A 25,186-nucleotide genomic window follows, 5' to 3' on the forward strand; every position below is an offset into this window, starting at 1 on the left:
AGATATAAATACAGCCCCCTTCAGCATAGAGTGCTAAAACCCTGCTATTCTCCAGAATTCATGTGCAAAGACTGTAATCAAGGTTCAATGTGTCTCATTTGGTTACTGTGGTTGCCATTTCCTGTGACTCCCAACTGCAACTTCTTTTCATTCTTATTATCAGTATCAGTTATCGTACGAACAGGACTTCTAAAAAGTAATACGCAGCATATTTTAGTTTCAGCATCAGGTCTGTTTATTGGTCAGGAGTCCTGCTCATTACACCTCAATTCTAAATGATTATGTTGCACAAGTTCAACAGAAAACTGTCGGTTTTCTTGATGGGGACAACTGAACTATTTTTAGGCAAACTAATCCTTAAAGTTGCACAATGTCACAAAGGATTACCAAATTGCCAAAGAAAGGAGTAAGTCCTAGATTTAATTTTCTAGAGCGAGGCATTAAATAAAATCATGTTAATAGCTAATTCAAATGTGTTCTTATAATAAATAATATTATAATATAATAATATTATAAATAAACATGCAGAGAAGGAATGACAGGTAACCTTGGTGTGGTAAAGCTGTTTTGGTTAAACTAATAGCTTGTTGAGTTACCTGTTTAATGCTGATTTGGTAGTTTGCCTGAAGGCTCTGGAGGTGCAGAATAAACTCAGTATCCTTATTCTCTGAGTGTCATTCTCAAGCTGGTCGAAGGGCACTTGTAGCTATGGCTGCATCAAGATCAGCTTTACACCTGCAACAAGAAGTGGATGATGATAAGTGAATTAAAATGGCACAAGAACATGAAAATTGGTGCAGGTGCATTCTCACATCGCTGAAACATGAAAGCACATATATGAGTAGCACCATCTAAATAGCAATCAACGTGGATCAGATTTCGTGCCAGCCATGCTGTAGATTTTGAGATGTTTCACAGAATCCATCAAAAGTCATCCCAAACCACAGATAAACCAACCACATTTAACTTCCAATCATCTGTGACATCTGCACTTATTTACATGTTCAAATTTTATGTGTGTGTATATGTATGTCTGCCATTTTTCCTTTTATTCTTACAATGAGGCATAATTAAAAGTAACTGAGTGCACAAGCTGTTAAGACATTTTGTCAACAAATAAAGACTCATAAGAATGTGGCCTGTGAACACAGATGCAGCAACGGTACCTCAGTCCGCAGTCTGACTCAACAGATGTGTGGCTCTAAGAAGAACATTTTATTTGGATAGCATTTGTAACATTTTAAAAGTGTATTAGCTGAGATTCAACAATTCAACCTTTTGCCTTATTATGTGGATGTTTAACTGTTTATCTATAGAGTGTAACAATTCATGAGCATACCTTCACATTTTCAGAATATTTTAGTTGAACTTAAACTATTTACCCGACTGATGCAGTGTAGCTTGAATGAATGGTTAAAGTTCAACTAAATTATTCTAAGATTGTGAATGTATGTTCATGAATTGTTACATAAACATGTATAAACTGTACTATATAAACTGTACAAACACTGTATAAACTGTAGGTAACCCTTACGAAGAAAAAAAAATGCTACCAAATGTTGCTTTCTCTCTCTTTGTGTTCCCATTTTCAATAATGACTGATCACAAGTACTTTTAATTCCTAATATGTTTGGTAATAAAGAGAACCCACAAACATTTGTGTTTCATTCATAATACTAATACTGGTAATAACAAGATAATCTGGTAATTAATAATAATCATAATATTGTGTGTATTACTGCATTTTGGCATCACAAAAGGTGGTAAAAATGTGCTGTCACAGTAATCAGGCTCTTTTTGGCTCTTTGCTTTGTTTTAATCTGGATCAATACAGGAAAGAAGGTTTTGCACAAATAAGTAGGTCCAAACTGTAACAGCTACTCCAAATATTTCTCTCAAGGTTCACACACAGACATGCCCACAACTTGATCAACAATAGAATCTCAAACTTTATTACTGTTTTTGGAAATTAACCTTGCAAAAGTTTCCTAAAAGACAAGCAATAATCTCAAAAACATATCCTGCTTTCAGACAAGTATAAATCGAGCACTAACATGAATGTAAAAAATTAAAAGCGCCAATTAAGTCAGCCAGATGTGCCTCTGCTGCTGACCCCTGAGCTCTCGCCACACCTTTGCTGAGCAGGCAAGCGTTCACACCTGCAGAAAGTGGGAGAAACCCCCCTTTTTCGAAAGCTGTGCTTTGACAAATCTATTTGACTGCTTTTAAAGGTTTACTGGGTCAACAGATTTGTCCTGCTAATGCACAATCTGTTTTTGTTTAGTGTGCAGCATGACAGACAACACTTGCAAACAAACATGTATTTAAACTGCTGTAGTGGGAGCCTGTGATTGTTGTATCAACAGACACTGATGGACAACGCATCAAATCTTTCCTTCATTTTTTGGCTAATGATCATAGGTTTTAGGAGCTGACACTTCAAATGTCCGTTCAGACATGTTTTCAGGGCATATAATTCAAAGTTTGATATAGTCTCTAGATGTGAAATTACCTACATGGCGGCAAATTGCACAAACGACAAGTCCAACAAAGATCTTGCTTCCATAATAGTTAAAAATGTCACTCCAACTCTACAAACAAAAGTATCTAGTTCTTCATTATGTAAAATGAAGAAAAAGAAGTTGTTGAGAAGACAGTACATCTGCTGGCGTCACTGTAAATTTAGATGTAATATATACACACTGAGACCGCAGAACAATACTGTAAAATGACCCATTTCCCTCTGCAGCATTGTTGTCCTCAAATGCAGCCTGTAAGTTTTTCTTGAACATCAACCCTGCATGCAGAAAGTAAATGTAAAAGTTTACTCGGACAGAGGTGACTGGAGATGACAAGTCCTGTTCAGACTCTCTGGGTGATCAGCCGAGGTGAACAAGTGTACATGAATCCTAACAGGACAGTTTTGTAAAGTTGAACGGGCTAACCAGAAAACATGCTTATCTACCTACAGAGTAATGTTGTCAAAAAATATTGATTAATTGATAGGCTAGATATCAATTTTGAATGTCTGAGATTTGAGGTTTTGAAATGCATTAATTTAGTTGCAGTAGTTCCAACACTAGATAGGCTAACAAAAGTTTAATTTGTATTAGTAATTTTAATAATTCGTACAATGAAAAAGACAATATTTGGTGCCAAGGTTTCGATAAGATATTGCCACACAAAAATAAAAAGCCTTGTTGTATTTATCTTTTAATAAACATTTAAGTTTTATGCCCTTAATGTCAAATTTTCCCCTTGTAACTGATAATTTGCAAGTCATTGCATTGCAAGGTTAGAAATTCCAGTACTAGTACAACATTTTTAACAAAGTATAAATATAAGGATTTTGGGCATGTTCCAACCCTGACAATAACCTGCCTTTGCGCAGATTTTGCAGTGACAGCTCAACTGTTATTCCCTATATTTTACTTTGTCAGCTGAACTTCTCTTTTGCAAGAAATTGCATTTATTCATTGCGCAATACAGATCAAAGAAGAAAAATTCTAAAAGTGGAGCTACTTGAATTACTAGTATTATTTTGCAGGTAAGTTTCTCTGTTGTTGTTTTTTCTGCTTGCCTGACTGTTTCATCCATCAAGACAATTCAAATTCACACCCTGGAGCCTCCAGCTATATGAGCACAGTCTCACTCCTGCTCTAAGTTTCGGGGAAAGGCAGACATCAGTCTCAAGGAATTGAGAGATTATGTAGTAAATGCAGGGTGTTTAGCTGAGAGCTTTTGGCTCAGTCCACAGAGGCGTACACAAAATCGTATTATTGTGGGTAGGAAACAGGGAGGTCTTACCGTGTGTAGCTGTGAGTGAGTTGTTATCTTCACCTCACAGGCCTGTTGCATTGTGGCCCTCAGTCAACTCAACGCTGCTGGGGAGGCAAGAAGAGGGTCGTTTAGAAACATGCCAAAATTCTAGCACACTGACACTGACACACTCACGTCAAGAGGATGTCATCTGGATGCCATGTGATAAGCAATGTACGTAAAAAGTTTTAAATCAAACGTAAGTCTCGAGGGTCACAGTGTGGAGAGTAATTTGTGCTTGAGGGGGGAAAAAGTTTACCAATTTACAAATGAATTTAAAAAATCAAATTAATAAATGCATTGAATTAAAAGTGCAAGAAAAAAAAGAAGTCCATACCTGAAATCTCCTCCGGTCCTCGACCCGCTTCTGCACCAATTTTTAATTAGTTTAATTTGACGCGTAATTTGGGGTTTTCTCGCTCCGGGGTTGTGTGTCCCAGAAAGGCGTGCGCGTCACCGGTGAGGGACTTTTTGACTGAGAGAAACTGCTGCGGGACCTTTTTCTCCGAGGATAACCGTGCCATAACTTTGCCTCTATGAGCGAGTCCCTCTGAGTTGCACCTCACGTCTCAGCCTCAACATCGCTGCTCTGCTGAGGAGCCGCAGAAAGCAAAGCCTTCACTGAGGAGAGCCACGTGACTGAGACGTAGCAGTGAACCTCATCTGAGAGGGAGAGGGGGGAGAAAAAGCTCTGCGGTCAAAACATCAGAGCCACCGCAGACTTTACTCAGGTCCTGGTTACAGGCAGTGCGCCACCAAGACGTGCTGCTCTAACAGTTCACACCGCAGATAAGCAAACGCGTGCGGTGGACAGCAGGACGCGCGGGTTTTCTGACCAAACACTCGTTTTTTCTTCAACCAGATATAAGTCAAGTGTCCCGGTGCAGATAAACCTGCAAACACCTGGGACTCCACAGTTACATAAAATACATGCGCGAGATCCTACCGCCAAATAAAGGTACAAAGTAACTGCATTTGTCCAAAATAAAACATAGGACATAGGACAAAATAAGCATAGGACAAAATAAGCATAGGACTTCTATTTTGAAAAAATAAGAGACATTTTTACATAAATTGGTGCAGGAAAGGCACAGAAATTCAGCGATATGCAGGAAATTAAGTGGTTGATGCCCCAACCACACGTTTCTATGGGGGCCCCTGGGCACTATATGAAAAAGGGGCCCACTACCTCTCCTACACAGGAGCAAAAGACTCACAAACTTTGTAGTGGTTTTGCCCCCTTTTTGTTGATTTGCATGTTTTTGTAATTGTTGGGGTTCTCTTTGTGGTTTTTTGGCTTTAAAGCCTATTTTAAATCGTGGCCAAATATGGAATAACACTGTCCGCATTACGTCACGTGATGCCATGGGGCCCAAAAGGACGTTTTTCCACAGACTTACATTGTGACAGAGATGTCTGTAAATCAGTGGATATTTTTTTTTAATATGAAAACCCCCGCAAAGTGACTATTTTTAATATCGAAATTTGAACCATTCAGTCCGATAACATTTTGAAAGTCTAGAAGAGCTGCACAATTAAATCATTTCATATCCATTAAAGTTAGCAGCGCACTTAAGTGGAAGTTAGTTGCTTGGCTGCACTCAGTTGCCGTAAGTCTCAAGTGAGCTTGCTCTATGGGCCCCACAAAGCAGCCCACAGAGCATTTTAATACCATGAAAATAGATTGCTTTTGGCTTCATGTAACTCTGAGCAACTTTGACTGGAATTAATGGGGCCAAACCTTCAACGCTGTATCCAGGTGGCTTTATACAACCATGACTGCTACATGTTCATTTGAGTGACATTTTGCAAATCAAAGGCCAGGGGGGTCCCTTACAACTTTGGACCCCTGGGCCTGTGCACAGTAGACCCATTCAGTAATTCATCCATGCCTGTTTTATGTGTCTTCCTCAATGTTCTAACAAAACCTTCACTCTTGCCGCCAAATGCGACCTCAGTGACTTCATAGCAGATGTAATTAGTGACTGAAAACTCTGAAAGCAATTTTTTAAAAAATATTTCTTGGATGAAAGTCATGCAGCTGCCAAAGAAAAGAAATTTATTAATGAAACACTGAGCAAAGGAAAAAAAAACAATGAATACTTAACAAGAAGAGAAAGTCAGCAGAATGCCGAGTTAAAGTTTATTAAGGGTTGTTTTTCTGTGCACGACTGACTTGGATTAAAGGATGTTAACAAAAAGCTTTAACATGGAATAAACATGATATAGAGCCAAATTTGTACGTGACATCAATACAATAGCATTACTGACACATTTGTGAATATATATTTATCTATTTAAGAATCTCACTCCAGGTGTTAACAAACAACACAGCCTGCTCTGGTTAAAATATGTGATCATATCATAAACACAACAAACTCCAGATTGCTTTTGCAAACTGAAGATTTTTCTCAAAGCTCTTTCAAATTTTGTACCTACACTCATGCGCCTGGTTATATGTACGTTTTTTTACAACAACAAAAAAAAGAAAACCTCCTCTGTGTCGTCTTCATGATGCTATCTTGTGAACGGCTACTGTGATGGTCCCATGACTTCTCACGAGAATGTTTCTGCAAAACAATCCAACAGAAAGAATTCACTGAGACAAACATTCACCTGATAAACAACAATCACACTGACAGAGATCAGTCAAAGCTAACATGTAAGAGGCAGATTCTTTTGGTGATATCTCTGAATGGCATGTATTGATGTTTGATAGATCATATCAACCTGTCTGTCATTCATCTCCAATATTATGTGGTGGACCTGCACTTGTAGAGTGTTTTTCAAGTCTTACGACCACTAAAAGCGCTTTTACGCTGCCAGTCATATTCACCCATTCACACACTGGTAGCCGAGGCTACTGTACAAGGCGCCGCCTGCCCAAAGATACTTCGACATGCAGACTGCAGGAGCCAGGGATCGAACCACTGATCTTCTGATCAGTGGACGACCCACAGCCATGTAAACAATGCAGTTTGGGCATTATTGAATGACTGATCAATAGCACTCTTTAACCAAAACTCCCTAAGCAAGCATGACTATAACAATTCTTTTTAGTATCATCAGCCTCAGCTATAGTTTCAACCTACTAGAAAAACATATTTTTGTTGCACTATTTTAAAGAGACACAGACCACCTCATGACACCTGGATTACTGCAACAGCCTCTTTTCCTGAACCAAAAACCTATTGATTGTACAAAACTCAGCTGCCAGGCTTTGAATAATAACCAAGCGACGTGATCACATCACTCCAGTTTTAGCCTCTTTACACTGGCTCACAGTTTGTTTTACAATAGATTTTTAGATTTTACTGATTATTTTCCTCATGTCTAATCTCCCAGCTATATCTCTGACCTCTTAGTATCGTACACATCGATACGTACTTTGAGATCCTTGGGCATCCTTTGTCTGTTCTGAAGGCCCGGCTGAAAACTAAAGGGGACAGAGCGTTTGCAGGCTCTAGAACAGGGGTCTGCAATGTTTTTCAGGTCAAGGACCTCTTAGATGATAGACAGATGGAGCAGGGATTCCCTACTACATATATTTGAGGAAAGTGAGTTTCACTTGAGATTTATCAGGTCTTCTTTCTTCTGTTTGCCTGTAGCTGCTATGTCAGCAGCAGTTGTAGCTTGAAATAATCAAGCAGTAATTTGGCGCTGATTTCCTGATTTCACTTGAGTTTTTTTATTTGAACTGTCTTTTATTTTCTTGTTTTCATCAGACAAGGTTTATCTGTTTTCCTTTAAAAGCTGTTGTTTTCATGACTTGTCTGTTTTATTTTGCTGCTTTGTGAAGCACTTTATCATAATGTTTTGAAAGGCACTTTTTAATTGAAGCTTACTGTTAATTTTATCATTACTGCTGTTTAAAAACAATACACATATAACTACAAATATTGAATTGGGGATTTAAACTCTACTTAAAACCTAGAGTCATATAACATGTGGTTTACTGGCCTGTCACTGTTCAGGTAACCGAGTCATTGATTTACTGTAATCCTGACATACCTAGAAAGCAACCATCAGACAAAGCAGCATCTACATTTACTTTGAGGTATAACATTAAAAGTCACTTTTTTGTAATAACAGTAGTAGTACTGGTGTCAGTCAGTTACTGATACCAATAAAGCAGATGTTTTGCAAAGTCCAGAGGGTGGCAGCAAAAGCACACAAATGAAAACAAGCTCCTTTAACAAGACTTGGAGCACTTTCTGAGGAACAAATAATAGATGCTCAATCTTTGATTCTGGATTGCCTTCAACCATTTTTCAGAGATTTATCGATCTCCTAAAGCGTTAATCAAAACCACTATAGACAGAACCACTGGGGGGAAGAAAAGTGAGGAGATGCAAGTCAGTCAAGCAAAAAAGACAGAATGTTGTGTCAGCGCTCACCCTGACTCAGACTCCAGGCATACAGTTGGACTGTCTGTTGGGTCTTTGGTGAGAGCTGCTGCTTGTTTGGACAAAACTGACACAACGCCGCCATGTTCATCAGACAGGGAGCCGCGGCCTGGTGATGGTGAGATATAAAAGACTGTTACTGAGCAGAACTGAAGACACTTTCTCCTGAAGGAACTGAAGTGCATCCGTAAACCTCTCCTCTGTATATATATCCTTTATCTAACCAGGTGAAAGACTCATTGAGATTTGGAATTTCTTTTCTAAGAGCAATCTGACCTAGAGTGCAGCATAAAATGTAGTTACAAGAATAAATACAAGCAGACAAATACAACTATCACACATTAGATTCAGTTAAAATCCAACACATCTATCTATCTGTGATTTCACTGACAGTTTCCCAGAATTTTATTCTATCAACTATTGTAGAGATGAATTATTTTGTAGAGCTACTGTATATATTAGACAGTTTTTGTGTATTTGTGTAATCTTGTACTTGAAATATTGTAAATGAAATTAACGGAGACCCCAGGAAGAGTAGCTACTGTTTAAAACAGAAGCTTACGAGGAACTTAATAAACAAACGAACAGAACAGTCAAATACATTAATGTGCAATTTTAAATTTTAGTGTGCTATTTTTAAAAGTGACTTAAATTCCTCCAGTGGTAATACATACATATTTGCAGCTGCTAGGCGTTTCTCCTAAGTTGAAAGCTACATTTACACATTTACTACATTTCTACATTTACTTCCAACAAATTGCAAATGCCTTAACACACCTTTTCAAATGAAGAAGTAAAATTGTCAGCAATTTGCACAATTTCCAGTTGACTATATCATACTGATCAAAACTGATTGTGTTGCTTCTCAGTGGAAAAGTTGTTCCCTTCAAAACATGAAGACATAATATCATTGTGTAAGTCATCACATGCACAACAGTCTATTCAACTGTCATAATCTGTCAGGCAAGAAACATTTTAACATTTTGACCAGGCACAGTAATTCCCTGGCCGAGAAACAGTCAGGCATATAAATCAACATAAAACCACCACTTGTTTTTAAGAGTTTGGCTTTTGTACAGATTAATCAAAGAAGATATAAAGTGTTAATTAGTGAGTTTTAGAGGTTTTGCTAACTTTGTCTTCCGGTTTTCTGTCTTTGTACTAAGCTAACTGGCCTGTCGATAGTATGTGTGAAATGTTCAAAGTTGTATTTCCATGTGTGTAGCTACTGCAGTTGAACTGGATATATATTCATACTAGTTTAGTTTTAATGCCAGTTGGCGTTTTACTCAATGTTCAATACTAAGCAGATTGCAAATATGTTTCCAAAATACATTTATGCCCAGATGTTACTTGCCAATCCAGGAGTGGGAGAAGAGTTTTTTGGGTTGCTGGCTGAAGAAAAGAGTTTCCGGTTCAGTCACTGCTGTGCAGTTCTAAGGATCCAGGAGGAGGCTGGCCGGTCCTGGTGTCCTTACAGAGATAGCAGTTCAGTGTTATCTCGTTTCTGTTCCCCTTGTGCCTTGAGAAGTTAACTGTGGCTTTCTAACTTCTGTAAAGTCTCTTCGGGCTTGAAGAGTAGAGCTGAGACAAGGCTGCAGCTTCTGCTGAGAGCTTAGCTGTGAGAGTGGGGGAAAGGCGAGCAGGTCCTCCAGACCTGCAACCTTCCTTGGGCGAGCTTTGGTAGCAAGAGCCAGAAGAATAGCAGATGCTTCCCTTCTTGGCTCAGTGACATGCTGGGTGGTCACCGTGGTGAACTAATCATGTCTTGAGATGAGTCCATGGCACAGGGCTGTCCCTTTGTTCCAGAGAACAGAGGACGTGCAGTCTCAGCCATCATGTCCGATGAGGCTGGACTCACAGGAAATGCCTTCACATGTCCAGTTAAAGTGGCTCAAATGATCAAATCATCTGTGCAGTCGCTTGAATCCCAACAGTTTGTTTCTCTGTAAGTTTAATTTATTGTTTTACGGTCCTGTTTACCAGGACATAAGGAAGGTGCTTTTTTAGCAAAATGACATCCATTTATGTTGGTTTCTTTTGGCCGGATGATGATAAAAACCTGAGTCATGCTTCAGGAAGGGGACTTTCATACTTTCATGAGAAGTCAGAACATTTTGTTTAAGACTGAGCTATAAAATAACCTGTAATTTTGCAATGAAATTAAATGGAAAGAAGATGTTTGACCACTGCAGCTGTAGTTTTGGTTTCTTGGAAACCAATGAGGATTAGTCAAAAACAAAAACACAAAAATAAATAAAATCAAACAATCAAATAAACTTTGTTTTTTATGTGTTCAAATATAACACTAATAAAAAGGGTGGGTAGAGCTTTTGCATTTGGTGCATGTCATAGTTTTAATACCTCTTTTTTTTCATGTTAAATGTGATCACATCAGTCAAGACAGAAATTCACATGTGGAAAACAATCCTACAATGATACACCATTAGTAAGTCAAATAATTTTGAGGTATTCAGTACTGCACACACAAGGTTATAAAGCCGTTGTAATACTGATACTGCGTTTTAACACTTGACTGTCCACACTTAAGAAAAGATAAAGGAATATTTTATTCTGCTAGCTGTAATGACTAGTTGATAAATGTATTTACCTTTGATTCACAAGTTTATTGTTGTTATGTGAACTGAAAACAGTTATTTTCATGATCAAATAATCTACATTTTATTTTCTCAAATAACCCATTGGTCTCTAACATGTAAACACATAGCAAAAAAATGCTAATTACTAGTTCCCAGATCCCATGGTGACATCTTAAGATGTCTATTTTTGTTTGTTTGTTTGTTTGTTTGACAATGGTCCCAACCCCAAAGATATTCAGTTTACAATAATAAAAAGCTAAGAACATTTGACTTTGTTCACATCTGAGAAGCTGGATTCAGTGTTTTTTGTTGGGGTTTTTTTGCCATTCATGCTAGAAAAATAACTTCAGTTTATTGATTATCAAAAGAGCTGTCCATCATTCTCCCGTCAGTCCCCTAACTGATTAATTGTCTTATAAGCTTAAAGCTAGACTGACTAGCCTGCTGTGAATCTGCTCAGATTGAGGGTCAAACACTTGAGTCAAGTTTGAAAGCTGCATATACAAAGACAGTGTTGTGTCCTTCTGCTGATATAATGTTCCCCTTTTCAGAGTTATTTGAGGAATTTCAGCTTCTGCCATGACACAGGAGGTTTAAATTTCCACAGGATCAATTAAACAGGTTGAGGGATTTGTTTATTCCTGTCTATCAACACATGAAACCAAAGTAGTTTCAAGTAACCTCAGTGCACCAGAATCAAACAGCGAGTGTAACAGGGCATGATTAATATGATGCAATACATGCTATTTTCAAAACGTCTGACGGAGTTTGTAGCGTTTGTTATATGGTTTTGTTTGTTGTTTACATGTTTTTAGTATCTGTATTTATGTGGAACACTTGACATCCGGGGATGCAAGACACATTTAAGTTTTTTTTGAGGGTTAAACTGTGTATGAAAAATAACTTCAGCTGCAGTTTTCAGCACAAGTGGGATGTTGTGCTTCTAAATATAGAAAACGTGGGGATTCAACTTAACAGCTGTCTGAAGCATTTATATTTGGGCTGTGGATGAAAACCATATTACCGCCTGAGCAGTTTACTGACTGATACTTTTACTCTTCCCTCAATCAAAGGCCAGTTTAATGTTAGCATCCGTAAGCAATATTTCCACTGAAACCTCATATAAAACAAGTAACACAGTGTTTTCTTACAGCCCAGGTTGTGTCCTTGTTGGTCCGTGCAGAGCACACCGACAACTGCTGGATTCTTCATGCTGCCGACAAGACAAAACAAGAGCTTTCAGTCGTCTTTAACGTCCAAATTATTCAAATAAAAACTAAAAAACGTTCCGGTATTAACTTACGTGTCATCGAGATGCTGTTCGAGGGTCGACTCCATGATTAATTCCCGTAAATAACTGGAAAAGTCAAGTTTTGTGTGTGAGGATTAGCTGTGGTTGTCTACTTTCTCAAAGCTTCCGGGAAGAGTCAGCTGACTGTCACGTGCACTACGGGACCCTGTGAGGACCAAACTACACAAAGCGCCGTTTAAAAAAAAAAAAAGAAAAGGACCAAAACACGTGACGGTAAAAAAGACTTGTAGACGTGTACATGTAGTGTTTTATTATGTGTTCTTACATGCATGTAATGTCTATCTGTAATGGTCTATACTTAAAGTACTGAAAGTAAGAAGAGATAGATAGATAGATAGATAGATAGATAGATAGATAGATAGATAGATAGAAAGAAAGAATACATTTGTTTTGCATGTTTACATAAAAAAATCTTAAAACTTCATTTACCAACTAGGTTATGTTTATATTTCCTTGGGAGATTTTAGATTCTAGCCTACTATCAGCATTTGATACATAAGCTTAATAAACCCTAGATGTAAATATTATTCATGGGTTCTTCATGTGGCTATATCCTCATTCATTAAACTCATTTTCTCAAATGGATTAGCTGTGAAATGAAACCTTTCCACTCTACATTTCCTCATTCATATGCCAATCTCTTCATCCCGGCCCTGGTGAGAAATGGATTTGGATATTCATAGATGCATGAATATAAAATTAGATTAGTTGAGTTATTTTTCCCCATCCTGAAAATATAATCTTTATTTATAATCCAGTTCCCACTTTGTTCTCAAGCATTGCACCAGCAGTCACAATCAGATGACTCGCTCAATAAGCTGAGGTCGCTTATAACAGTTTCAGTGTCACATGTTCCTCAGTCATAAACACTTATTTGGAGAAACATGAAGTTTTTGTTTAAGGCTCAGATTTTATCACTGAGAATTGAAATAATCTTTTGAAGCAAAATCATCTTTACCATACCATTTAACAGGAGATTCATCCCAACAGCCTGGTGCAAACATGATTCAGCATGATAAATACTAAAGCAACATAATGTGAACATAACCAATACCTATTGAACTTAAAATATAGTGTTAATATCACAACTCTAAAGTAGAGACCTTGTTTCTCGCTGTGTTTTATTGATGGATTTTGTGTTTTGTTCCAAAGTTAGCTGGAGGCCACTGCCTGGGCTCACCTCCCTGCATGATTTCTGTTGCCTGTCCCAAGACGGCAAGGCTTCAGTGCTCCTGCTGACAGGGCAGAAATGGGTGAATGTAATTATGTGGCCACTGCATTGGAGGAATCCATCACCTGCACAGCAGCAGGGTAATGTGCTGCTGACTAACCCATGGGGTACGCTCTCCCTCCTCACCTCTAATCCTTCTATCTTCCCCTCACCTCTTTGCTCTCTCACATTTCTCTCCTCACAGCTTAAATCAGAGCCCGGATGCGTTCTCTGACAACCTGCTGCTCATCACTGTCCAGGCACCCACGTAGGCACACACACATCCAAGTTTATGCATGCAGAATAATTTATAATTCACACACATGATATTTTCTTCCCTTTTTAAACACCCACAAGATAGTACGTCAAACACTGAGCAAAGAATATTTAATCTTGTATGAAGGGAGGTTGGCATTAACAGTGGATCCCATTATTTGCTACATATGGCCACTTTATAACTTCAATAAATCTCCAAATGAACTGATATAGAGATCTGCCTCTGAGTCAGTGTATCGTCACCCTGTCAAATTCTGTATAACAGCTAATATAATTCAGGGACTCATTTATCATTTCTGTTATCCATCAAGGGACACAGCAGTTAATGAGCACTGTCAGTGATGTGTAGTGAGAAAGAGTGTCAAAATAGGCTCACACTTTTAGCATTGTGATTCATTTACTTTAGAAAAGAAGTCAGTGCAAATAGCAGATTAAAGTTCTAGTGGCATGTATTGGATGCAGAGGTTGCAGAACTGAAACGTCTCCCATGTGCCAATTGTGTAGGAAAATCGCAGTGACTGACACTAAAGTGCAAAAACACCATGACCTTATGCTGAGCCAGTATTTGATTTGTCCGCTCTGGGCTACTGTAGAAAAAAACATGGCAGTGCATGTGGAAGAGGTCCCACTTCGTAAGTAGGTATAAATCGCTCATTTAAGGTAACAAAAACAAAACAATTGTTCTTTTCAGCTGATTATAAACTAATGAAAACATGTAGTTATTAATATTAGTCACCATTTCTGCAAATAGATGACCCTAATTCCTACACACTGGACCTTTAATGAAACAATAATTAAAGAGGCGTCATGTTAGACCTGGAAAGAAACTGAACCATCCCTCAAAAAGACCAAACTCTGAACAGAAATAACATGTTTTATATCAAAGTTGATATTTCAAAATATGCACCAAACAAAGCATTTTAATTTCATAGGTCTTATTCTCTCAGTATGGATAAACTGCCAATGTTTAGCTAAAAATAAAGACAACTGGGGCTGCACAATTACTCAAAATATTATCAAAATCACAATACAGCCAAGAGCAACGTCCATATTGCAAGAGCAGCAATATTTTGATAAAGTAAAATGTGTCACAACACACCATTATAAATGAAGCACTTTAGTGCTAGAGAGATGCCCTGGCCAAAAAAGGCAACATTCTTGTTTGATACAGAGCTGTTCATACATACATACATACATACATACATACATATATATATATATATATATACATACACATATATACACACAAAAAAATGCTTTAATAAAATAAGACTGTAATAGGCTATATATATATATATATATATATATATATATATATAGGCTATATATGTATACATAGGCTATATATGTTACCATGGCAATGAACTGCAAAATTTCACCATTCCCACTAAAATCGTGATACAAAATGCAATCGCAACATGAGTTAAATTTTTTATGCATACCGTGCAGCCCTAATCACAGAGCTGTCACAGCCATCCTGGCACACATATCACATAATAAAATAAGGGGTATCACTTGCCATCCCGAAGCCCAGTTCATGAGTCAGCCCGTGGTAATTTCAATAAACTTGTTAAATGACTTTGATGTTGATTTGTCTTGTCTTTGGCAGACAAATAAATCTGGTTTTCATGGCACCTGTGCCCTTTTCCTCACAGAGAGGCATCAGATCCATTTTAGTTTATATGAATGTCATCACTTGTTGAGTTTTCCATTTTTTTTGTTAGTTTGAACTGTTTGAGTCATTGAAACTCTGCCACGAGCAGATGTATGGTCAGACCCTCTGTAAAAGACGAAGATGGACACATAGAGGGGACGACTGTGAGCCTCCATCAGCTGTCATCTGGATGAGTAAGATGACAAAGCTTCTGAGGAGACAGGCAGAGAGGGCGTGGGGAGATCTCAGACATGGGGAGGGAGGGTTGGGAGGGGGTCGGAGGTGGATGAAGAGAAGGAGAGAGTGTGACTCCCCCCTCTAAGGAGTTCTGGGAACCTTGATGCCTGACTGGAGAGCCGGGGATTCAGTGCGAGGTGCAGGACAGACCGTTAACAGCTGTCGTCTAGTGTTGAGGGTCCTGAGAGAGTCCAGTTCTCCTGTTGCTGTCATGGGCTTCAGGGCGGTGCTGCTGTCCTCCCTGCTGGTGTCTCTGAGCTTGACCAGAGGAGCCGTCATCACAGGGGTGAGTGAAAGGTTTCTGCTGCACACTGTTTTTTAGTATTACATCAGTTTATTAGGTTAGACTTAGATTAGTTTTTAGAGGAGCGTCTAATTACTCTAAATTACTTCATTTGCTCTTTTGAGTAATGTCTAACTGAAGAAAAAAATACATTATTATCTTCTCTTTGTGTGATTGCCTTCCTTCATTTTAAAAGTCTTTTAAAAAACTGTGATTTTACTTCCTCACCAGGACTGCAACTAACAACTATTTTTGTTTTTGCTTAATCTGTCAATTATTTTCTTAATTATTCAATTAATCATTTAGTCCATATATGTGTAAAATAGAGACAAATGTCCATTATAGTTTTCCAGACACTGAGAGGACTTCTTCAAGTTTCTCGGGGGTTTTTTTGTCTGATCAACAGTCAACAACCCATGTGCAGCAGTTAATGTATGACAAGCCTTGGGTTTTCTTGGAATTATACACCAAAGGGGTAGGAATAAATAAGGAAATACTTCTTTCTACTCCCTTTCACGCATATAATTGAGGCAATTGTGGACAGCATTTATTGTCTTTATTTTCCGTTTGTTATTCATAGGTTTTTAAATGCTGTTTTTGTTGTATTTTACATGTTCGGTAAAAAAAGGGAACATCTATTAAACAATCATTCAAAAATATTGAATTTACACCAATATAAAACAGACAAAAGCAACAAATCCCCAGAGAAGCAGGAACCAGCAATGTTTTTTTTTTTTTTTTTTGGTAAATTGCTTAAACAATTAACCTAATATCAAAATTGGCAATTTATTTTATTTTGATTGATCAATCCACAAATCAAATAGTTTCAGCATTAATTTTATATTGAGAAGCTTTATCTGCACTCTTAACATCTTGTCCTACACTGATTTTTTTCACATTGAAGCTTTTAATATTCAAAGAATTGTATATATGCACACAGCACAGTTCACATTTCTGGATAAAATTTGATTACACATGACTGACAGGGGACCACATCCTCCTCCGCTTCAAGTCCACTGGAAAAACGAGAGGAAATTATCTCAGTCCTCCGATTGATATTCATTTGTAAACTGATTAAGGAGATGACAGGCAAAGGATAAAATGGCTCTCACTGTAAGAACATGAGAGAGCATCTCTGTTACAACAAGTAAGAATGAATTCAAACATAAAAGGGTATCTCCATTAACATGAGCAAAACTGAGTCACTGGCATCAAAAGGACTCTGCTCGTCTGCCTCTTTTATTCTTTTCTGTCTGTCCTCCACCCCTCATCTCTGTCTGTCCTGCAGGCCTGTGAAAGAGACGTGCAGTGTGGGTTTGGTCTTTGCTGTGCTGTTAGTCTATGGCTGAGGGGCCTGAGGATGTGTGTCCCAAGAGGTGTGGAAGGGGACGAATGCCACCCCTTTAGCCACAAGGTGGGGAGAAATGTGATGTCACTTATCTTCCTCCATCACACACTCACACGTTCATACTTTCTCACCCACATTTCTTTTCTTCTTTGGTGGAAATTCAGATTATATCAAACTGCTGGCAGGTTGGCTAAAGCTTTAGAAAAGCTGCTGATAACTGCAGACGCTATCGATCTTCTCCAGAGTGAGCCGGCCAATCAGAGCCATACATCACTGTGATCATCTAGAGATGGCAACAATCACACACATCCGTCTCTTAAGTCAGACTTTTTAAGACCTGCACTTGTCAGCTCATGAAGGATTTACACTGTCAGATTATCCTTCCCCCTCTTCTCTCCCACATTCAGGTGCCCTATCCAGGAAAAAGGCAACATCACACCTGCCCCTGCCTCCCTCACTTGGCATGCTCCAGATTCGGTGAAAGCAAGTATAGATGCACTGATGACTTCAAAAACCTGGACTTTTAACTCAAATATTCAGCAGGAACAGCATCAGAGTGAAGAATTGACCAGGCTGTGGATCAGAAACATATTTAATCTTCACCGGCTGTATTCTTCATCCATGTACTCTATGCACTATAATACTTAGTTTGGATTCTATCAATCCACACGTCAAGGACAGAAATGTCAAGAGAGTGTAATCTAAGCACAGCCACAGCAGACACTTTTTACTTCATAAAAACAAAGGTATTTGTGATGAATTTGAAACATTTGCTGGTTTGTTTCATGCTCACTTTATGTGAATTTATCAAGAGAAATGTATAAAATATGATTGTCAATAAAAGTATAATAATAACACTGTTGTGGACACGTGCTATGTGTACAGTTTTTTTTTTCATGTTACGTTTTTGTTTCTTGATTCAACATGATGTGTGTTATTGGATGTCAAGTGGTTTTAATCACGGTCATGATTGTGATGAAGGTCATGTACATTAAGTCTCTAACCTTCATGAGCAAACTCATTACCCTGATATGTAACTGAACTGATGACCTGACTGACTGCCAAATATTTAACCTCTGCGGATGTGAATTAAAGGGCAGTTCCACCGCAACATTTCCATCACAATATTTATGCTGTTTTTTGTTTGTTTTTTTGTTTGTTTTTAAAGAAATTTGTGATCTTTTTCCACACACATTGTCTTTTGTTCTGCTGTAGTATCTTTGTGTAAGACATTGAATCCTCCCTGCACTGTTTTTTACAAGCAAATGATAAAGGTATATAAATGCGTATTATGATTACATATTGTTGTTACAAATATTATCATTATTACTATTAGTAGTTGTTATAGTAGTAGCAATTGCATTATCATTATTTTTACTAAAATATTTGTTAAAAAGACAACAAAAAGGGTCAAATAAATTTAATGGAATTAAACACAAAACAATAAACCACCAGAGATATTATGATTTATGGCATCATTAAAGTATAATGACAGTGCTGGAATATAACTAGATTTCCTTATCTAAGAGGAAAAAAACTGTACTTTTTACTTCATCATATCAACAGCTGTAGTTACTTTGCAGACAAGGTAATAAAATAGAATTCTTTACTGTAGATTGATCTACATGACAGAATTAGTTTGACCAGTTACAATATAAAAAGCTGCTTATGCTTTAATGAATAATAGAAAAATAATCAAATACTAGGATACCTATAACACTGACGGGAGCCATTTTCTGCACAAAAAGTACTTTTAATGATGTTGTATACTGCTATTACTTATCTAAGACTTTTCCCCGTAATGGAATATTTTTACACTGTTGTATTGCTACTTCCACCTGAAAAAATGTAACAGTTTTTACAAAAATGTGCTTTGATAAGGGTTATTTTCTGTATTCTATTAAATATCACAGCAAAAACAGTTTTTGTGAAGCCAAATGCAAGCCATGGTTATGTAAGTAATTATGAATAATGATCTTTAATTTGGATTTAAAGATGAAATGGTATTTAATATAAACTATGTAAATATGATAAGTAATTAACTTTCCAATCAGAGTCAAATAGTATATGTTATATACTGAGTTTGCTGTGTTTTTTATTCTTTGTTCATACGTCACACCATGTCGCTGTGTCTTTGTTTTGCGTCCTACTGTTATCAGATAACCCTGCCCAATAAGTGACCTGAGCTCACACCTGTGGAAAGTTTCCATATCAATGTTAAACAGGATCTCCGAACACGAAATCTCCTGATCTACATGTCAACACATTAAATGTGCACTCCGTTAAAGACTTATCTCAATGTGTTAGATAACAAAAGTCAATCCTCTGACACTTTTCCTTTAACAATCATTTCTGCTGAATTGACTTCTTGACTTACAGGAAATAAATCAACATTGCTGACATAAACATTAGCACTGTTACATTAGCATTACTTTTGCATTGCAAGTATATCTCTTTAGTACAATAAAACACAAATATTTCAACTACCAACAATCTTGTGGTGGGGTCACTCCAGCTGCAACACAGTGATCTGTGACTTAAAACAAATTTTGGCCCGGGCATAAAATTATGGGGACCATTGGCCCCTATCCTACCCCTTACGTGCCGTGTCCTTGAATGTACCACAACCATCTTCAACCTGAGCCTTCATTTTTATCTCAAATGCACACCTGTAATGTTTCATGACTGCATCTTTCATGGTTCTGACACTATGGTATTGACAAAATCTGTCCACACACAGATTTGTAAACACCTGTCAAAATATTCAGAACAGCCTCAGTCGTAGTTCCTGCTACAACAGTGGGCACCAGAACCACATTTGCCATGATGACAGGCGACGACTCACAAGGTGAAAACAAAGCCAGTCGTTGCAACATCATCGTGGCTCATAATAACAAGTGGTTGTTGCACAACATTAAGAATAGTGTGTCTTTATTCAAACGAAATACAAGCAACATACATTCAAAATCTTAGCCGCATTTACTAAAGCACCCCTAAACACAGAGTAAATTGTTGTTACAAAATATTTTTTAAATTTCAGCAAAAGTTTTCAATGTCCATTTGTTTAATGGGATATTTGCTTTTAGATAAGAGGCACCATATTGCATATTTCTTATCTCAAGCTGATACATGATATCACCTTATGCAGAAGGGCATTTTAGAGGCACAACCTTGATTTGTTGTATTTAAGGGTGGACTCTGCAACTCAAACTTCACTTGTCCAACAGTGAAGTGACACAATGAAGTGGCTCGTGGTCCTGTCAGCCCTCGTGGCTCTCTCCGAATGCTTCCTTAAGTAAGTCTGACTGGGTCGCTGGTTGAAAAGCAACCTGTTCATTCATTTCTTTGACATTTTACACCTGAATAGGCTGAAAGGCAATCTCTCCATCTACTATTCCTGAGGGAAAGTCTAAAGACCATCTTGCTTTGAGCTATCGCACCTTTCGAACTTCAAAAAGTTCGAAGTAGAGCTTACTGATTTCTCCAGCTTATAAAGCTGCTGTGCTTTTTGCTGATTCTCTATTGAACTTTTTGTATGTAGGATTCCCCTCATTAAGGGAAAGACTGCCAGGCAAGACCTGCAGGAGAAAGGACTGTGGGAGGAGTACAGGAAGAAGCATCCATATAACCCCATGGTCAAGTTCTATCAGAGTGGAACTGAGGCCATGACCAATGATGCTGACGTAAGTCTGTTTCCAAGTTTGTCTCGATTTTTTGTCATCTTGAAAGAAAACATATCCACCTATGTTGCTGCAATATTTCAAAACAAAATCATACTCTGTGCTACATTTGAGTCAAACTCATGTTAATATGCATCTTTTAATGTGTTGCGTCCCTCTAGCTGTCCTACTATGGTGTGATCTCCATCGGCACCCCTCCTCAGTCCTTCAGCGTCATCTTTGACACCGGATCTTCCAACCTGTGGATCCCCTCAGTCTACTGCTCTAGCCAGGCCTGCCGTAAGTGTTAGTGAGATCAGGGGCGTAGGGCTTAGTTTCAATTATCTTCATTAGTAGTGCATTTACGTGCTGCTGTGACAGCATGGGCTTGGAGACACAGTCAAGTAAAGTTTAAGTGTCAAATACTTAATTTGGGGAATTTTCATGCACCAATTTATGGTGGTAATGTCTTCAAAATAAACTCCTGTTACTTTCGTGTCTAACATCCCCAATAAAATTGATACCAGTGACTGAGACTCCCACTGCAACCCAGGCTGCTAAAAGTTAACCGATATGCCTCAAACATTTGGATAGTGTTTAACGTAATGGTGTGACATAATGAACTATATCTACCAAAGTGCAATCTTGAGGTACTTGTACTTAAATTGAATATCTTAGTTTTCTTGCTACTTTTTAAAAATGTATTTATTTCCACTTCATTAATTTGACAATTTTTACTTTGCAGAAAACTACTTTAAATACAGAAAATAAAATTATTTTATGAGATATATGTGCTGAAATGAATAAACAGATTGTTATAGATTAAATTACTTAACCATGCATAAATGAAATAAGTAGTAGCTCCACTTTCACAGGCTGCATGCATACATAGTAATGCAGCGTCAATAATAACGCAGCAGGTCAATAATAATGCAGCAGTATGACTGTATTACACTAGCAGGAATAACTGTGCAAAATTGTATCTTTGAAACTAAAGTACATTTTCTCCTAATAATTCTGCACTTCTACTTAGGTCAAACTTAGATTTTAGACATTTAACTTGTAATGCAGTATTTGAAGTATATAGAAGAAGATGTAATTACTTGATGAACAACTAGTAGAGTTTATCAAGTATAAGCAGAGGTACGACACTGTGTGCAGTTATTCCATGACGAGAGAAGGTCCAAGTTTTTTGGCATTTTCCTAAAATACACATTTGCACCACTCCTCCACAGAGAACCACAGAAAATTCAACCCACAGCAGTCCTCCACCTTCAAATGGGGCGACAGGGCTTTGTCTATCCAGTACGGCACCGGCAGCATGACTGGGTATCTGGCCAGTGACACTGTTGAGGTAACCAAAGCCGCTGGAACAAAATGCATAATCTATTTACACTTCAAACAGGCATATAGCCGTGGTCTGTTGAACTGTGACTGACAGCTGTCTTGTGTGTCCAGGTGGGCGGCCTCTCCGTGCAAAACCAGGTGTTCGGAATTAGCCAAACAGAGGCTCCCTTCATGGCTCACATGTCAGCTGACGGCATTCTGGGATTGGCCTTCCAGTCCATTGCCTCTGACAATGTCGTGCCTGTCTTTGACAACATGATAAAGCAGGGACTGGTGTCGCAGCCTATGTTCTCCGTCTACCTGAGCAGGTACTGAAGCAGGGTGGAAATCTGGTTGGGAGCATGGGGAGCATTTTCCCATGCTGTTTAATTGTGACATTTGTTTTTTTTCCCTCTCTTAGCAACAGTGAGCAGGGCAGCGAAGTGATCTTTGGTGGTATTGACAGCAGCCACTACACTGGACAAGTCACTTGGATCCCTCTGACCTCTGCCACCTATTGGCAGATCAAAATGGACAGGTACAAAGGAAATATAAACAAAATACTAACTACAAACAAATTGTACAAAGCTTCCTGGCTTGACTGTGATTCTCCTTGCAGTGTTACCATCAATGGACAGACTGTGGCCTGCGCTGGTGGCTGCCAGGCCATCATTGACACTGGTACCTCCCTGATCGTCGGCCCAACCAATGACATCAACAACATGAATGCCTGGGTTGGAGCCTCAACCAACCAGTACGGAGAGGTGAGTCATGCAATCGACCGCACCACTTTCTGAACCCAGAGTAAACAGACAGTTTGTGCTCTGACGTCAACAGTCTCCTATAAAAATAATTAAGCAGGACTTAGTGACTTTTTTCAGCTGGAAACTTGTAAAATACCAATAAATACAACTTCTGCTACGAGGTATTCAACTGTGTGTGACGTTCTTCTCACAGGCTACAGTGAACTGCCAGAACGTCCAGAGCATGCCTGAAGTCACCTTCACTCTCAACGGACACGACTTCACTGTCCCTGCCTCTGCCTACGTCTCAAGGGTCAGTTACACCCCTGCCAATTAGTACAACACACACTTTTTCAAAAGTACAGTGACGATTTGGATGGAAAGTAAATGTATTTTCTCCTGTCTCTACACAGAGCTACTATGGCTGCAACACTGGCTTTGGCCAGGGTGGCAATGACCAGCTCTGGATCCTGGGAGACGTCTTCATCAGGGAGTACTACACCATCTTTAATTACCAATCTCAGTACATCGGTCTGGTCAAGTCTGTGTAATCAAATGAGTCTCCTTATGAATAAGCTATTAATGTGTATTTCCCTGTGGGAGCTTGTCTGATTAAGAATGACAACAAAAAAAATGTGCAAATGGAGATTGTGGAAATACATGTGAACATTTTGTAGCTGCCTTTGCATTAAATAGATTATAGCAAATAAAAGTATTCTGTGTAGTGTGTGTGTGTGTGTGTGTGTGTGTGTGTGTGTTTATGTGGTGAGTAAAACAAAGATCCAGTGTCGCCCCCAAGGTGGGGCCAGCGGGCATAGCCCTACATCTTGCTGGCTCTCCTAATGCACCCAGAGAAAATAACTGGAGTCAGACATCACTGTTTTTTAGAGGCTTATATTGGATGGATTTCTGAATGGGCATGCCAGGCACGGGCACAGTGGCCCAAATAACCCCTCTTGCCTTCATCTGCAAAATATCACTCAAATTACTGTTACACTGTACTGACCCAGAGGAGACTTAAAAAGACTACAAAGAGATGCAAAGGAACTGGGAAAGAGAAACAAAATTACCTCAAAGAAAACCAAATCCACAAAAAGATGCATAAAGACGACAAAGACATGCGAAACAACAACAACAAAAAAAGTAAAACCACAAAGTCTGTGTTTGATGCTCATATGTAGGTGAGGTGATGGGGCCTTTTGCATATCTGTGCCCAGCAGCCTGTTGTCTCATTATCCACCCACGCATTGGTACAAATCATGAACCCATAGCTTTTCTGACAGGGTGCTACATAGCACCCCTAAATTTTTTGATTGTAAGAGAAGAATTTGTATGGCAGTTTTCAATGGGTTCCCTTGAACTATCTAAGTCAAATTAGACTCTATGGGTATGAGTCCTCACTACATTGGAGGCTTTTTCCAGTAAGTTTTTTGATCCCTACAGTCAATGAACTCCTTCAAATTAAAACTGTATATTTGTATAAAAAAAAAAAAAAAAAAAAGTATAATGTATATCAATATGTGATTCCTTCACTCTTATATTGACATAGTGCTCAACTAGCCTGTATACAACTAACAGCACAGAATTTCTAAAATTCAGTTTTGGATATTTGGTTTGGTGTGCCACCCCTGTGAGAAATGTCTAAGGGCACCACTGGGAAGATCACACATCAGTGCAGCAAAAAAAAATCTCAAGTTTTGTGTTACATCGCTGCACAGAAATGTCACAGGAATCAGAGGCTGTTCCATCTGCTCATTCATTCGCTCTGAATTGAAACTTGACCTTTTATGGAGGAATACAATAAGAATTGCCAACAGCTTTTTTTTGTGTAAAGGAAGAAGAGGCCAAAAATAGAATATCGAGCAGCTCTCAGAATAGCCAGAGGGCTGAGTTGTTATCGAGAAGAAACTGATAAGGAAAAACACTGATATAACAAAAGTTAACCTGATGACATAATCTGACAACTCTGCTGCCGTTTCAACCCGTGAACTCAGCCTTGAAAGGACTCAGAGAAAGCCACGTGGAAGCAAACACCAAAGTTTTGTCCTAATTTTACCAGACAATGTTCATGTCTTTAATCCACTATTGTTTAATTTCGATTTCATTTAGCATTTTCACAAACAACACATGCTATATACACTTAAAAGGTTAGTTTAATGTTTCAACACTGCACTGTCATAAAATTGGCGGCTGCAAAACAGACAAAGGAAAATTTCAAATTAAAGCAGCAGCAGATGATGATTTTTAGTCCCTAATATAGGTCAAGCTCGAAAAGTGCTGGCTTCTACATTTTCTTTATAAGGGACAGTTCAT

General features: G+C 38.4%; 4 protein-coding genes across 6 annotated transcripts in view; 2 read left to right on the forward strand and 2 right to left on the reverse strand.

Moving 5' to 3' along the window:
* The window catches only part of slc16a4 (solute carrier family 16 member 4), a 65,791-nt gene extending 61,352 nt beyond the window's left edge, over positions 1-4,439 (reverse strand). For 2 of the 3 annotated variants that reach the window (XM_042491270.1, XM_042491268.1), the window contains exons 1-3: positions 4,157-4,439; positions 3,808-3,884; positions 597-735 (exon numbers count right to left, since the gene is read on the reverse strand). The gene's annotated coding sequence lies outside the window, so the exon portion shown is untranslated. The remainder of the gene's footprint in view (positions 1-596; positions 736-3,807; positions 3,885-4,156) is intronic. The other variant, XM_042491269.1, reaches the window with a different exon arrangement.
* A 1,509-nt stretch (positions 4,440-5,948) lies between these two features.
* On the reverse strand, positions 5,949-12,261 carry lamtor5 (late endosomal/lysosomal adaptor, MAPK and MTOR activator 5). The gene is made up of 4 exons (XM_042492553.1): positions 12,129-12,261; positions 11,977-12,038; positions 8,217-8,334; positions 5,949-6,389 (listed from the first exon to the last, which is right to left on the reverse strand). Exons 1-4 carry the CDS (start codon positions 12,161-12,163, stop codon positions 6,329-6,331), a joined length of 276 nt encoding a protein of 91 aa, XP_042348487.1. The 5' UTR covers positions 12,164-12,261; the 3' UTR covers positions 5,949-6,328.
* A 3,356-nt stretch (positions 12,262-15,617) lies between these two features.
* On the forward strand, positions 15,618-17,672 carry prok1 (prokineticin 1). The gene is made up of 3 exons (XM_042491112.1): positions 15,618-15,800; positions 17,086-17,211; positions 17,553-17,672. The coding sequence occupies exons 1-3, from the start codon at positions 15,618-15,620 to the stop codon at positions 17,670-17,672; spliced, it is 429 nt and encodes a 142-aa protein (XP_042347046.1).
* Positions 17,673-20,384: 2,712 nt separating this feature from the next.
* Positions 20,385-23,549, forward strand: LOC121946912 (pepsin A-like). The gene is made up of 9 exons (XM_042491738.1): positions 20,385-20,440; positions 20,687-20,828; positions 20,987-21,104; positions 22,040-22,158; positions 22,263-22,459; positions 22,552-22,668; positions 22,750-22,894; positions 23,088-23,186; positions 23,287-23,549. Exons 1-9 carry the CDS (start codon positions 20,385-20,387, stop codon positions 23,422-23,424), a joined length of 1,131 nt encoding a protein of 376 aa, XP_042347672.1. The 3' UTR covers positions 23,425-23,549.
* The last annotated feature ends 1,637 nt before the right edge of the window (positions 23,550-25,186 follow it).

The sequence above is a fragment of the Plectropomus leopardus genome, chromosome 8 (genome assembly GCF_008729295.1).
Source record: "Plectropomus leopardus isolate mb chromosome 8, YSFRI_Pleo_2.0, whole genome shotgun sequence".
In the NCBI taxonomy this organism is placed as follows: Eukaryota; Metazoa; Chordata; class Actinopteri; order Perciformes; family Serranidae; genus Plectropomus; species Plectropomus leopardus.

What these genes read in the sequence shown, in the direction of transcription:
- lamtor5 (XM_042492553.1), bottom strand. Translation starts at nt 12,163, where the DNA reads ATGGAGTCGACCCTCGAACAGCATCTCGATGACAC. An exon ending in ACAAGGACACAACCTGGGCT is followed by an intron (nt 8,335 to 11,976) that starts GTAAGAAAACAC and finishes CACCATCACCAG; the next exon opens with GCCGCGGCTCCCTGTCTGAT. An exon ending in TGCCTGGAGTCTGAGTCAGG is followed by an intron (nt 6,390 to 8,216) that starts GTGAGCGCTGAC and finishes ATTGTTTTGCAG; the next exon opens with AAACATTCTCGTGAGAAGTC.
- prok1 (XM_042491112.1), top strand. Translation starts at nt 15,618, where the DNA reads ATGCCTGACTGGAGAGCCGGGGATTCAGTGCGAGGTGCAGGACAGACC. An exon ending in GAGGAGCCGTCATCACAGGG is followed by an intron (nt 15,801 to 17,085) that starts GTGAGTGAAAGG and finishes TCTGTCCTGCAG; the next exon opens with GCCTGTGAAAGAGACGTGCA. An exon ending in GCCACCCCTTTAGCCACAAG is followed by an intron (nt 17,212 to 17,552) that starts GTGGGGAGAAAT and finishes TCCCACATTCAG; the next exon opens with GTGCCCTATCCAGGAAAAAG.
- LOC121946912 (XM_042491738.1), top strand. Translation starts at nt 20,385, where the DNA reads ATGAAGTGGCTCGTGGTCCTGTCAGCCCTCGTGGCTCTCTCCGAATGC. An exon ending in TGGCCAGTGACACTGTTGAG is followed by an intron (nt 22,159 to 22,262) that starts GTAACCAAAGCC and finishes TTGTGTGTCCAG; the next exon opens with GTGGGCGGCCTCTCCGTGCA. An exon ending in CAACCAACCAGTACGGAGAG is followed by an intron (nt 22,895 to 23,087) that starts GTGAGTCATGCA and finishes TTCTTCTCACAG; the next exon opens with GCTACAGTGAACTGCCAGAA.